This window comes from Nematolebias whitei, chromosome 12 (assembly GCF_014905685.2).
Source record: "Nematolebias whitei isolate Nwh7 chromosome 12, NemWhi1, whole genome shotgun sequence".
In the NCBI taxonomy this organism is placed as follows: Eukaryota; Metazoa; Chordata; class Actinopteri; order Cyprinodontiformes; family Rivulidae; genus Nematolebias; species Nematolebias whitei.
In genome coordinates, this window is record NC_056509.1 from 3861085 (window position 1) to 3875616 (window position 14532).

Here is a 14532-nt window from a genome sequence, read left to right on the forward strand (position 1 = left end):
CATGAGTAATGAATACTGATCATCATGAGTAAGGAATACTGATCATCATGAGTAATGATTACTGATATACATGAGTAATGAATACTGATCATCATGAGTAAGGAATACTGATCATCATGAGTAATGATTACTGATATACATGATTAATGGTTGAGTTAATTACTCATAAACATTGGTTTTAAAAACGTGAGTTTTTTAGTAATGGATTATCTTGGACACAAGATTTAATGTAAACAGAGCTTGATTTGTTTTGTTTTTGATTTTGTAAAAACTGGACATCCCAGTGCAATCACTTACCGTAAACGGTTTTAGTAATGATGACTAATTTGGGTTTCCAGTGCATAGTAATAATAATAAAAATGTGATTTCATCATAAAACAAGTTTCAGAAAAATAAAAATGGAAAAAACAGGATTTAGGAAAATAATAACAAATACTTTCATAGGGCCTTCCATAATTCCCAGAGAAGCCTGAGAGACAGAAATCATAATGTATATACTACAGAACAAGTGTAAAGACTGTGGGAATAAAGAGTTTGTTTGTCAAAGCTTCAGAAAGCTCAACTCCCAATTGAGTTATAAATTAAATTCAATTTACAGTCAATTTCCTTGACTGATGAAGCCTTCCGGATCGAAGAGGAAATGTTTCAGCACAAAAAAAGAAACTGTCCAAATGACCTGACTGAAAAATGTTGGATTGTATGCCTGGATTATTGAGCATGGACTTTGTTAAATTCAATTTAGTTTATTTATATAGCACCAAGTCACAACAGAAGTCATCTCAGGGCACTGAACAGGAACATTCACATAAAAGCCAGTTAGTAAAGTTCTCTATCTAAGGAATCCAGCAGACAAGTTGAATCTTGGCTTCGTTGCAGTCTCCCATCCTGAGCAAGCACAGTGGCAACAGTGGAAAGAAAAACTCCCTTTAACAGGAAGAAACCTCCAGCAGAACCAGCTCAGGACAAGAGGCCATCTGCTTTGACCGGCTGGTTGAGAGGACAGGAAGGAGAGACAGACGAACACAGAATGGTAGGTCCAGATGCACTTTCTATAAGAGGAAAGACAAAAAGCCTTTGTTAAGGATAGAAATACAGTAATTACAAATACAAACAGGTATTATACAATACAATACAAATACAAATACAAATACAAATCAGGTCTCTCTTGTAAATGAGTCCTCGAGGCTCAATGGGATTTACCTGTCTAAATAAAGGTTGATTGATAAAGACAGCAGCAGAGAGCAGAGAGAGGAAATGTGTTGAGTTTGTCCTCCAGCAGTCTAAACCTATAGCATCATAACTAAGAGATTTCTCAGGAAACCCAAGCTGATCCTAACTATAGGATTTATCAACAGGGAATTGTATCAACACAGTCACTACTACATTCATGTAAGGTCAACTTTGTGTGTTTGAACACTGAAAAGTATTTTGAGGCTGCATTCACACCAGCCCAGTTTAGTCCGCTTTAATCGAACTCTAGCTCGTTTTCCTAGAAAGTCCGGTTCGTTTAGGGAGGTGTGAACGCACCATCGAACTCTGTCACGGAACAAAAAGGTGAATTCTGGCCCGGGCTAAAACCTAGGTCTCGGTCCGGTAGAAGTGAACTCCAGCGCGGTTCGAGTACAGTGTGAATGTAAACAGACCGAGCCCCGCTCCGCAGAACAAACACACATTTCTCTTATATGGAGCCGTCAGCTGCCTTGTGTGAAGAACAATATTCTCCATGGTCTTCTGTCTCATCTTCTGCTCATGCTGAGTCCATTTTTGAAAAATGACAAAATATAACTCCTAAAACTGCTAAAACTTGATGCCACTTCATTTTTATTTTTATTTACAGAAGAAGAAGACGTGTCTTCAGAGGTTTTTGGGTCGTTTCTTTCAGTAGTTTTAGGTGTAGCGCCCCCACAGGCGAGTGGGGGAACAGGTTGGTTCAACAGGTTGACTCGACTGCACAGTGCAGTGTGAATGCAAACGCACCAGCTCAAATGTAACAAAAGGTCATGAATATTGGTCCCGAACCGAACCGAGTCTACCGGACTATCTGGTGTGAAAACGACCTTACTTTAAGGTCTATCTGAGCTGTGGAGCTCCAAAGACAACACTGACTGTTTTTCACCCACTTCACCAAAATCCAATTGTTGTCAAGAGAGAAAATCTGCATTTCCTCAGAGTTTTGAATGAAAAACTGTAGTAATAGTCACAATACACTGTTTCTAATAAATGTTTTGATGTATCCTACAAAGTTAAGTCAGGTCCTCTGGACAGATTCTTCTTGTTGAAATGTTTCATCTTTTATCCAAAAGACTTCATCAGTCCGAGGAGCTGCAACAAACTCAGTCTTATAAATAGCACCTTCACATAGTGGGTCAACCACTAAGACTAGTTATCTTGTCACCATCAAATTGGCTGACCCACTATGTAAGGTTCTATTTATAAGACTGAGTTTGTTGTGGCTCCTAAGACTGAAGAAGTCTTCTGGATGAAAGACGAAACATTTCAACATAAAGAAACTGTCCAGAGGACCTGACTTAACTTTGTAGGATACATCAAAACATTTATTAGAAACAGTGTATTGTGACTATTACTAGAGTTTTTCATTCAAAACTCTGAGGAAATGCAGATGTTCTACCTGGATTATTGAGCATGAACTTTGATGTTTTGATGTATATTTTTGTTTGGGTTTTTCCAAAGTGGCAGAAGGAGATTTGACCTTAAAATTGTAATGGAAACTACAATGAATCTTATTAAAGGGGCTTCAGTGTTCCTGCATTGGTAGGACAAGGCAAGATAAAATTAGATGGATAAAAATGATGAAAATGAACTAAATGAAGGGAAGTGTTTGATAATTGCTAATGGTTGTTCTCTTTGTACTGGGAAATATTTCTGATTTGATTGGGCTCAATGTTTTTTTTACAAAAAAGTGAGGAAATTTGTCTGATTATGCCGTTTGCAGAAAAAAAACAAAGTCTGACACGGGTTAAGATAATGGATGGATGACTGTTCCATTGTGTGACACTCCGTTCTCTGTTTTTGCAGCTCATCTATGAGAGCTTTGCCAGGTTCCTGGTGGAGCATAAAGGATATGACAAAGACCTCCTCAACCTGACCCCTGCCACCTGGGACTTCTGGTGAGTCCGCACCAGCATTTTCCCAGCCAACATGGAAACTCTCAGTCACAGTAATGTGCACCTGATGAAATTTACAGAAAACTAAACATTATTTATCTATCCTGTCAAAGTTTAGTTTAGGAGTACTAACCTTCACATCATCACTAAAAACCCTGTCACACTATAACGTTTTATAATGCAGGGGTTCCCAAACTTGTCCATGCCATGGCCCCCCGAACAGCATTAGCTTCTGGCCGAGGCCCTCTTCGCAAACCCACAAACAATGATACAAAATATATAAAGAAACATCAACTTTTAGAATATTTGAACTTTTATTCACTATATTCAATTATTACAGCTGCTGAGCATAAAAATGTTATTTACTAATATCCTGATGCATGCTCAATAATCCAGGTAGAAAAATCCAAAAAAGTTCAATCTGGTCCTCTGGACATTCAAAAAAAAACAAAAAAACAAAACAAAGCAAAAACATTTAGAAACATTTTGTCTCTCATCCGAGAGACTTCCTCAGTCTGAGGTGCTGTATTCAGCTCAGTCTCTTAAATAGCACCTTCTCAGAGTGGATCAACCAGTTTGCTGCTGACAACCAAAACTAGCTGATCACATGCTCAAGAAGGACCATCAGCCTAACAATGGCTCATTAGCACACTGATGGCTGTTTACTGTTCACAGAGGGCTGAGTGATACTAGCAATCACAGCATTGTAAGAGGGGGACAGTTGAACCCGGAGCGAATCGGATGGTTCCTCCGGGACAGGCGTGCTCAGCTGCAGCCCCCGCTGCTCATTCCCTCCTGGGGAGTGTAGTGTCGGTGTAGGGGGGCTGAGTGAATGCTCACCCCATCCCACCTCGTTTTTGCATCGGCGATCACACCGCTCCCGGCCGACGGCGCCCTCAGGGGTTGCCCGGCGTAACCCAGGAGGAGGCTGACATGAAAGGACCCTTTTTTACGTCCCACGCCTTTCCCGCCAGTTCGGATGATCCGGCGGGAAGGTTGTTTACTGGGCTCATGCGTCAACACCCTGCTCATTACTCGCCTTTATTAGGTGATGTGACGGCCTGTTCCATGACACGTTCTGCCTTTAGTGTTTACAGAATGAACATTGTTGTTTCATGGAACTCCATTTTATTCACATCTGTCTGCATGCATTACAGTGTGAGATGTCATCAATCACAAGTTGTGACTGTTATTTGATTCTATTGTCTTTAATCAGTTCACGACTATTTTTACCAATCAGTTCATCTGATTAATAATCAGCTCTTCTGTTATTATTAATCTGTTCATACGGTTCAGCCGTAAACCAGTTGGTTCATGGCTCTTTTCAGCGTTTTTCCCTCCCCGTTGATGTTTCCGGGGCGTTCATGCATTCAGAATGCATAGTTACACAACATGCGTCTGTGCATGGCACATAATTACGCAATGCGTAATTATGCACATGGGAGCTGAGTGATTAGACTTTTTTGGGCAAGCTTCTGCCTCATACGGTGTTCAAATGGACCCAGTGAGGCGAGGACCACATCGGCTTCGCCCTTTACCCACTAAAGCGAAGGCCTTAAAGGGCGAAGCTTATACGACATAGAACGTTGGTTATGTACTGTAACCCCAGATTCTATGAGTATAAGCGTAGCCCTTTAAGCGTTGGGCCTCACTGGCTCCTAAACGGCTGAAGAAAAAGCTATTTTGGGAGCCGATGTCCCGCTCTTAACGTAATTTATACGAACCGGGTGGGGCCCACACAGCAGGTGGGCGTGGACTAAATTTTTTCAGTGCTTATGCTGCGCATAACGGGATAAACCCACTAAAGCGAAGGCCTTAAAGGGCTAGGCTTATACTCATAGAATCTGGGGTTACAGTACGTAACCAACGGTCACAGATTAAAAAAACACTAGATCAATTTACACTGTGTGAAATGCATGAGAGAACAGATGTGTTTTTAGCAGAGATTTGAAGTGAAGAAGGGAGGTGGCCTGCCTGATGTTGGGGGGGGGGGTGGCGGGTTGAAGGGAGGTGGCCTGCCTGATGTTGGGGGGCAGGTTGTTCCAGAGTTTGGGGCCCATGACTGAAAAAGCCCGATCTCCTCTGAGCTTCTTGTTTTTGGAACAGCCAAAAGCAGCTGATCAGAGGATCTCAGGGCCCGAGAGGGAACGTAAGGTTCCAGAAGCTCAGAGAGGTAAAGGGGTGCGGGGCCATTTAAGCATTTGAAGGTCAACAGAAGAATTTTAAAGACTATCCTCGTACGAACAGGGAGCCAGTGAAGGGAGGACAGAACTGGAGTAATATGTTCAGACCTATGAGTTCCGGTTAAAAGCCAAGCAGCAGCATTCTGGATGAGCTGAAGACGTGAGATGGAGGCCTGGCTGATCCCAGCATAGAGCGCATTGCAATAGTCCAATCATGTCATGACAAAGGCGTGGACTAGTTTCTTAAGGTCCGGTCTGGACAATACTGGCTTGAGCTTAGCTACCTGTCTGAGTTGGAAGAAGATTTTCTGCAGAACAGAGTTGATTTGTTTGTCAAACTTGAAGTCAGAGTCTAAAACCATCCCAAGATTTTTACCAGACTGCTTAAGATATGGCTGAAGAGAGTCCAGGTTGACAGGGTCAGTGGCAGCAGTTGAGCTAGGGCTAAAGACAATGACTTCAGTCTTCTCATTGTTAAAACTTAAGAAATTTGAAGCCATCCAGGCCTTAATGTCATCCAGACATTTTAACAGAGGGTGAATGGAGCAAACACTTGCTGGTTTCACAGGCAGGTAGATCTGGCAGTCATCAGCATAGCAATGGAATGAAAGACCATGTTTCCTCAGGATGGACCCCAGTGGGAGCAAATAAAGTGAGAACAGAAGGGGTCCAAGAATCAAACCCTGTGGGACATGGAGGGGCTTAGTCCTAGTGTGAATAGTTTGTCAATCAGGGTTTGGGGGATCATTGTGTTGAAGGCAGATGTGAAGTCCACAAAGAGCATACGGACGTAGGAGTCCTTCTGCTCCAGGTGGTTGAGCGCAGTGTGGACCACAGAGGAGATGGCATCCTCTGCTGATCGCTTCTCACGGTATGCATACTAATGAGGGTCCTCGATGATGTTGATAGTTGTTTTGATGTGAGTCATGACCAGTTTTTCTGAAGCATTTAGCGACTATTGGAGTGAGGGCCACTGGCCGATAGTCATTCAGACCAGTCACTGTAGAACTTTTAGGGACTGGGATGATGGTGGCAGTCTTCAGGCAGGTGGGAACTGTTGCCAGGGTAAGTTAGGTGTTAAAGATGTCTGCCAGCACCTCGCAGAGCTGATAGGCACATTCATTCGACATTTTTCTGGGGATGTTGTCTGGGCCAGTTGCGATGTGCGGATTAATCCTCCTGAAAGTACTCCTTACTTCAGCTGAGGTCACGCTGAGATGCTCTTCATCCAGTGGTGAGGTGAGTCTGGTGCTGGGTGGTCTGTTCGGGTCTTCAAAGCGTGCATAGAACTTGTTGAGGGCATCAGGCAGAGATGGGTCTTTGGGGCATTGTTCACTCCTTCCTTTATAATCTGTTATGCACTTAATGCCCCTCCACATGCTCCGAGGGTCTTGTGAGATTAATTGACCCTCGATCCTCTGTGCTTATGTGGCCTTGGCCCTCTTAATATCAGCAACCAGCTCTTTCCTTGTCCTACTCAGCTCCTGTGAGTTTCCAGACCTGAAGGAAGTGTTCCTTGCTTCCAGCAGGGTGCGCACCTCTGCATTCAGCCAAGGTTTTCTGTTTGGGTAACTTTTAACATATCTGATGGTGGAGATGGTGTCAGTACATGTACTAATGTACCCCAGGACTGAGGATGTGTATTGGTCCAGATCAAGCGAGCCTCCATTTTCAGCAGCTTCTCTGAAAACCTGCCAGTCTGTTTGATCAAAACAATCTCTCAGTATGGGGCCACTGTTCTGGATCCAATGTTTAACTTTCTTTTGTACTGGTCTGGAGCGTGTAGGCCCCCCCAGTGCCCCCTGGCGGCCCCCATGGGGCCGTGGCCCCCACTTTGAAAAACACTGTTTTAGAGAACTTTAATTCAACCTTTATTTTAGAGAACTTGTGTCAAAGTATGTAAATCTGGTCAATTATGCTGACATATGCTGAAAAGGAAATAAAATGAACTTGAAACCTCTTTTAGATATAAACATACTGTATTAATAACAAGTTGAATGAACATATAACCTACGAGTAAGGCAGCACGGTGGTACAACTGGTAGAGCTGCTGCCTCTCAGCGAGAAGGTTGCCAGTTTAAATCCAGGGAATTTCTGGGTGGAGTTCGCCTGTTCTCTCTGTGCATGCGTGGGTTTTCTCCGGGTGTTCTGGTTTTCCTCCCACAGACCAAAAACATGCATGTTAGACTGATTGGTAACTCTAAATTGTCCCTAGGTGAGAGAGAGAGAGTGAATGGTTGTTTGTCTCGTTTGTCTGTATGTGTCCCTGTGATGGACTGGAGACTTGTCCAGGGTGTACCCCGCCCCTCGCACAGTGATTACTGGACATGGGAACCGGCAACCCCCGTGACCCAAAATGGAAGAAGCGGATAAAAGATAATGGATGGATGGATGGATGGACCTATGCGTAACTTATCCATCATTTCTCCTTAGCAGATACGGAATTGATGACAGAGTTTTTGTGGCTCTCCTCCACTAACTTAACATACATGTAACATGTGTGAACTTATGCATAACTTACTTGTCACATAGGCTACTTGTAAGTGGACTGCATGCCCAGCCTACCAAATCCTTTGCTCAGCCACTTCCGGACGGGGAGTAGAAATCATCTGCAAACTTTACAATGTGACAGCTTGGATGGGTAGCTGCACAATCATACGTAAGCAGAGTAAACAGGAGGGGGATCAACACACATCCCTGAGGAGAGCCGGTGCTCAGGGTTATGGTGGAGGAGGAGAAGTTGTGGATCCTCACTGACTGTGGTTTGTTTGTTAAGAAGTCTAGTACCCAGTTGCAAATGGAGGGGCTTAGTCCTAGTGTGAATAGTTTGTCCATCAGGGTTTGGGGGATCATGGTGTTGAAGGCAGATGTGAAGTCCACAAAGAGCATACGGACGTAAGAGTCTTTCTGCTCCAGGTGGTTGAGCACAGTGTGGACCACAGAGGAGATGGCATTCTCTGTTGATCATTTCTCACAGTATGCATACTGATGAGGGTCCTCGTTGATGTTGATGGTTGTTTTGATGTGAGTCATGACCAGTTTTTTTGAAGCATTTAACGACTATCGGGGTGAGGGCCACTGGTCGATAGTCATTCAGACCAGTCATTGTAGAGCTTTTCGGGACTGGGTTGATGGTGGCAGTCTTCAGGCAGGTGGGAACTGTCTCCAAGGTAAGTGAGGTGTGAAAGATATCTGCCAGCACCTCGCAGAGCTAATCGGCACATTCTTTCAGGTAACCTGTATCTCTCACTCTCTGCTCTTTGAATTGAGAAAGCTCCTCGGATGAGGAGCGAAATGTCTTCTGTTACAAATAAAGTCCAGTTGTTTTTGTATTGAACGCTTTTTGAATTCAACAAAACAGGTGGTTTACGCTGAATCATAACCCGAACGGTGCGCATGTAAACACTTGATCTGTTCATTTTTTTTCTGCTCGTGAAAAACTGAACTGACTGCGCATGCGAGACTATGTCATTTGCGCCTGGCTAATGCTAATAATATTAGCGTGCCAGAAAAGCAAAACTGGTAGGTGAGCGACACAACATTTCTACTAGAAACTTTGAAAGAGCTCAAAATGATGTGTATCACCTGCAGCTCAGTCAGGGAGTGCAGCAACGTCTCCACTGTCATTAAAACCTGTCGCGGTCCATTTGGTGCTCAGCTTTGTTTACGTTCATCCTGGAAGTAGAACTTCTTCTTCTGTTTTTTTAAGGAGAGTTTACCACTCTGCACATGTCAGTACTTCTGTTCAGAACAAAGTCCGCTGCATGTGAACGCTCATTGTGAACGGATTGTGCCCATGTGAATGATACATTTGAATTATTTAATCTGAAAACATTTCAATCTGATCAAAGAATTTTGTGCATGTAAACACAGCTAATGAGCAGTAGTGGAGAAAATACTCAACACTGTACTTAAGTAAACGTACAAATAAACAGACAAAAATGCACTCTAGTAAAAGTAGAAGTACCACATTCACATTTTTACTTAAGTAAAAGAATGTAAGTACTTGCCTTTAAAAGTACTTAAAGTATTAAAAGTAAAAGTGCTTGCTGAATGTATTACCTAATTTAATTCTCTACAATATAATTTAATGTGCCTGCCGTATGCATATTTTCTGTAATACATTAATGGCGTTGAGTCATTCTAATGAACGATGCTGCAGATAATACATGTTTTTATTGTGTTTACCATGTGACAGTTCACACATGGGGCAGCTGTGGCTGAGTGGTTAGAGCAGTCGTCCTCCAATGCAAGAGTTGGGGGTTTCAATCCACCAGCAGTCACATGTCGAAGTGTCCCTGGGCAAGACACTGAACCCCTCATAGCCTCTGATGTGTGTCCCATCAGTGTATGAATGTGATAAAGCTCTGATCAGTCTCTTTAGAATGATTTGTTCAATTATCTTTGTATAGATCTAGTATAGAGCTGTATGAATGGGTAAATGAGGCACAGATTGTAGTGTAAAGCGTTTTGAGTACCTTGAAATAAGATAGAAAGGCGCTATATAAGTACAGTCCATTTACACTTGGACTTGTGATTCTGTGCGTTAGAATTTCAGGGATGACCTGCAGAGTTAAATGTCATTAATCAAAATAAGAAAGAGGAATGATTATACCTTTGAAAGTTTTTATTTAACACAAAGCAAAACCAATGTGTCATTTTAACTGCAGTAAACACATCTCAGTAAAAGTTTTCTGCCTGAAAAAAGCAGCATTAGACCTAACAAAAAACAGGCACTGATCATTTCAACTCCAGTTTGACATCAACTCTAGTTAAAATACTGTCTAGTCCACCTTGTACTGGGTCAGTAGTGAAGAATATTTTAACTTCCTGACACCATTTTCAAAACTTGGACCAAGTGTCGAGTCATTTGGAGACATCTCTTGTCTCCTAACATCCCATGAACTGACACATTTTAATATTGCAGCAATAATTTCTTGTTCAAGTTCAGAAAAAGTTGGTTTTCAAAGATTTTTGAGTCCAGTCTTATATTTTTTGGGAGAGAGAAGCTGTCCTGAATAGTTTTTCAATAGCCTTTCAATAATCTTTCAATAGTCTTTCAATAAGGCAATGGGTGGTGCGTATCTTCTGGCTGACTCTCCGTGGTGGAATCCATTTTGGATGTGATAGCGGTGCTGTGGGTGCACCCAGCTCATTGACGTACTAGGATATATGTCAGTGGTCCAGCTCTTCTTGAAGGTGGGTCTAACGTTACCTGCCCACGTTGCAGTGATTCAATGGACCAACTGCCCTCTCGCCATTGGTTACTTTAAAACTGTCACAATCCTCAAAGTTGAGACCCATTTGCAGGCAGGCGAGCGAGGCAGGAGTTAAAATAAAAATAATTTATTTAAAAAACAAAATAAAATGCTGTCGATGCAGCAAAACTTACTCTGGCAAAACACGATCAAGAACAAGACCGAACAGGACATCAGAGTACACAGGCGGAGCAGATCATCAGGTGGACGAAAACAGACAGGACAGAGGAGGACTGAGATGTCTGTGAATACAGAACAATGACCGGACGAGGAGTGGAGGAGAGAAAGGCTTTTTATAAGACAGAGGGAGAGTGAGTAATGAGAGCACCTGGGCAGGTGGCTGATGAGGGACAGGTGTGAATGATAAAAACTGAGGAGTGAGTGGAAAACAACAGAATCAGATATATAGGAACAGAAATCACACAAAGAGCAGAACAACAAAAAGTACAAAGAGCAGAGCGGGGAACACAAATAAATATAAAGAAAACAGACAGGGACAGAGCCTGTCATAACCCCCCTCCCAAGGGACGGCTCTTGACGTCCCCTAGAACACAACACAGAAAACACAGAATGGGTGGGAGGATGGGGGAAACAAGGATGGAGGGCACAAAAAGAAAATCTAAACAAAATTGACAGGGTAGACCTGGGAGCAAAAATAAACACTGGTATTTCTATGAACGGTCCTGGGCGTCGTTCCTAGCGGGACCAGAGTTTGGGTGGACGGCCCGGGGACCGTCCAGAGTGGGACCAGAGTTCGGGCGGACGGCCCGGGGACCATCCAGAGCGGGACCAGAGTTCGGGGAAGGATGGAATGGGGCCAGAGATGGTGGTGCTGGCTGCTGCTGGGGCAGACGGGACGTTGGCAGCTGTTGGGTCAGGACGGGGTTCAGAAACTGTTGGACCAGACCTGGGTTCAGCAGCCGGGAGGTCGGACGAGGGTTCAGCAGCCGTGAGGTCAGAGACGGGCTCTGCAGGCAATGAGACAAAGACGGGCTCTGCTGGCGATGAGACGAAGTCGGGCTCTGCAGGCGATGGGTCAGAGACGGGTTCTGCAGGCGATGAGACGAAGTCGGGCTCTGCAGGCGATGAGACGAAGTCGGGCTCTGCAGGCGATGAGACAGAGACGGGTTCTGCAGGTGATGAGACAGAGATGGGTTTTGCAGGCGATGAGTCAGAGACGGGTTCTGCAGGCGATGGGTCAGAGCTGGGTTCTGCAGCTGCGAGGTCAGAGCCAGGTTCTGCAGCAGCAGGTGATGGAGGCTTGGGGCCCACTGGAGGCTTGGGGCCCACTGAAGGCTTGGGACCCACCATTATAGAGATCCCAATAGATGGGGTGTCAGAACCAGTCCCCACAGAGACACAGGAAGGGGGTGGGGCTGCAGCAGCAAGTGGTGGGTCCGGCGAGGAGTCTGCAGGCGGCGGGTCCGGTGAGGGGTCTGTAGGCGGCGGGTCCAGCGAGGTGTCTGCAGGCGGCGAGTCCGGCGAGGGGTCTGCAGGCGGCGAGTCCGGCGAGGGGTCTGCAGGCGGCGAGTCCGGCGAGGGGTCTGCAGGCGGCGAGACCAGGAGAGCCGGAACGGGCAGCAAGACCAGGAGAGCTGGAGCGGGCGGCGAGACCAGGAGAGCCGGCTCGAGCGGCGAGACCAGGAGAGCCGGAGCGGGCGGCGAGACCATTCCATTCACCAATGAGGGGTGCTTGGGATGACCGGGGGGCGTGGCAGATGGCAGGAGAAGAGAGCGCAGCACACGTCTCTCATTCCAAGCTTGAGAAAAAAGCTCAAACACCCCCGGTTCATAGCCTTCTAGTTCCAACCGGGTAAACACGTTAACAAAGTCCTCAGCGGCCACCAACCTCTTCCACAGATCCTTGGGGGTGGCCCTGGTGTCCAGATAATTACGCGTTACCCGGCGGAGTTGCTCACGTTCATGCTGGCGCTTGGAACGGAGCGAAGAACCTGCTGGGTCTGGGTCTGGTTCGGTCATTCTGTCACAATCCTCAAAGTTGAGACCCATTTGCAGGCAGGCAAGCGAGGCAGGAGTTAAAATAAAAATTATTTATTTAAACAACAAAACAAAACGCTGTCGATGCAGCAAAACTTACTCTGGCAAAACACGATCAAGAACAAGACTGAACAGGACATCAGAGTAAACAGGCAGAGCAGATCATCAGGTGGACGAAAACAGACAGGACAGAGGAGGACTGAGATGTCTGTGAATACAGAACAATGACCGGACGAGGAGTGGAGGAGAGAAAGGCTTTTTATAAGACAGAGGGAGAGTGAGTAATGAGAGCACATGGGCAGGTGGCTGATGAGGGACAGGTGTGAATGATAAAGACTGAGGAGTGGAGAGGCAGACTGAGGAGTGAGTGGAAAACAACAGAATCAGATATATAGGAACAGAAATCACACAAAGAGCAGAACAACAAAAAGTACAAAGAGCAGAGCGGGGAACACAAATAAATATAAAGAAAACAGACAGGGACAGAGCCTGTCACAAACTAACGAATAAATAAAAAAAATGCAACGTGAATGTAACATGTAACGCAACACATTATAGAAATGTAGTGTAGTAGAAAGTACAGATACTTAATGTAAAATGTAGTGGAGTAAAAGTCAAAAGTACCCACGTTTAACTCTACTTAAGTAAAGTACAGATACAGGAAAAATGTACTTAAGTACAGTAACGAAGTACTTGTACTTCGTTACATCCCACCACTGCTGAATTACGAGGACCCACCCCCCTAAGAGAGATGTGTATTGATGAGACTACTTGTGTAAATAAAGGTTAAAAAAATGAAATGAAATGATCAAACAGGTCACAGCTGAACCAATGAAACAGGGGAGGAGAGAACGGGGAAGGGAGACCCCCCCCCCCCCCCCCCCCGTGAGCATGTGAGCTCCATGGAGCAGGAAGACAGCTTAATGAAGATAACGATCAATGACTTCCTGATAGGCTACTGTATTATTTGTTTTTAAACAGCTGTGTTACTGGCGCTGCTCAGAAACAAACATTTAGGCCCTATTTACACGGACACGATGGGGGGAAACCTAGGTTTTTACATATGTTAATTAGAGGAAAAGATCCACGTTGACATGGATGGATTTTGTGTTTACATGTATCTGGAGGAATCCCCCCACCCCACCTAATCCGCTGTAGTTACCATGCCAGGTCATTAGATGGTGATGTGAATTTTGTACATTGACCTAATGCTCATGCGTGCCGCCTTGGCACGTTCCTTTCCTCTGGGCTAAAAGCTCAGCTAACAACAGTCTAACAACAAGTTAAAGCTGGATTTTGGATGAGAGTCAACAGATTTGACACCAAACGGGACCGCTTCATCCAACAGCTCCACACCGGTCGCTGAGTGGACCAGAACCGAGTCGACGATGTTGAACTTTACTCCATGATAATCAGTAGCTGTTTTACAGCAGGTAAATCAACGTTCTTAATAATGTTAGCTTGTGTTTACTTCGATCACACAACAACCAACTGAGTTTTTATTTTTCCTGAAAGAAGAAGAAGCTGTCCTCCCACCAGGCAGACCGGTTCTGAACGAGGCTCGGCCCAGGTGCAGTGCAGGAGGACGTCGAAGAGAGATGTGGATGAACTATTTATTTTAAATTCCCCTCAGTTCTTTTATTCAAACCATTCAATGATTTAAGTTGCATTAATCAAAGGAGTGACAGCCTGAACGAGCCAGATGAACAACGTGGGACATCCAGGATGAAAACAAGAGTCCAGTTCATTAATGTAGTTTATATTCAAAAAGCGTTCAATACAAAAACAACTGGACTTTATTTGTAACAGAAGACGTTTCGCTCCTCATCCGAGGAGCTTTCTCAATTCAAAGAGCAGAGAGTGAGAGATACAGGTTATAAGGCTGAGTGAGATAAGACACACACACACACACACACACAAAACACACACACACACACACACACACACACACACACACACACACACACA

General features: G+C 44.6%; 1 protein-coding gene across 1 annotated transcript in view; it reads left to right on the forward strand.

Annotated features, from left to right (window-relative positions):
• Positions 1 to 3036: 3036 nt before the first annotated feature.
• nt5dc1 (5'-nucleotidase domain containing 1) overlaps positions 3037 to 14532 on the forward strand; it is a gene marked incomplete at its 5' end in the record, with an annotated part of 416600 nt that continues 405104 nt past the window's right edge. Inside the window, 1 exon segment of the mRNA XM_037686065.1 lies at positions 3037 to 3128. Coding sequence (XP_037541993.1) covers positions 3037 to 3128 — 92 coding nt within the window.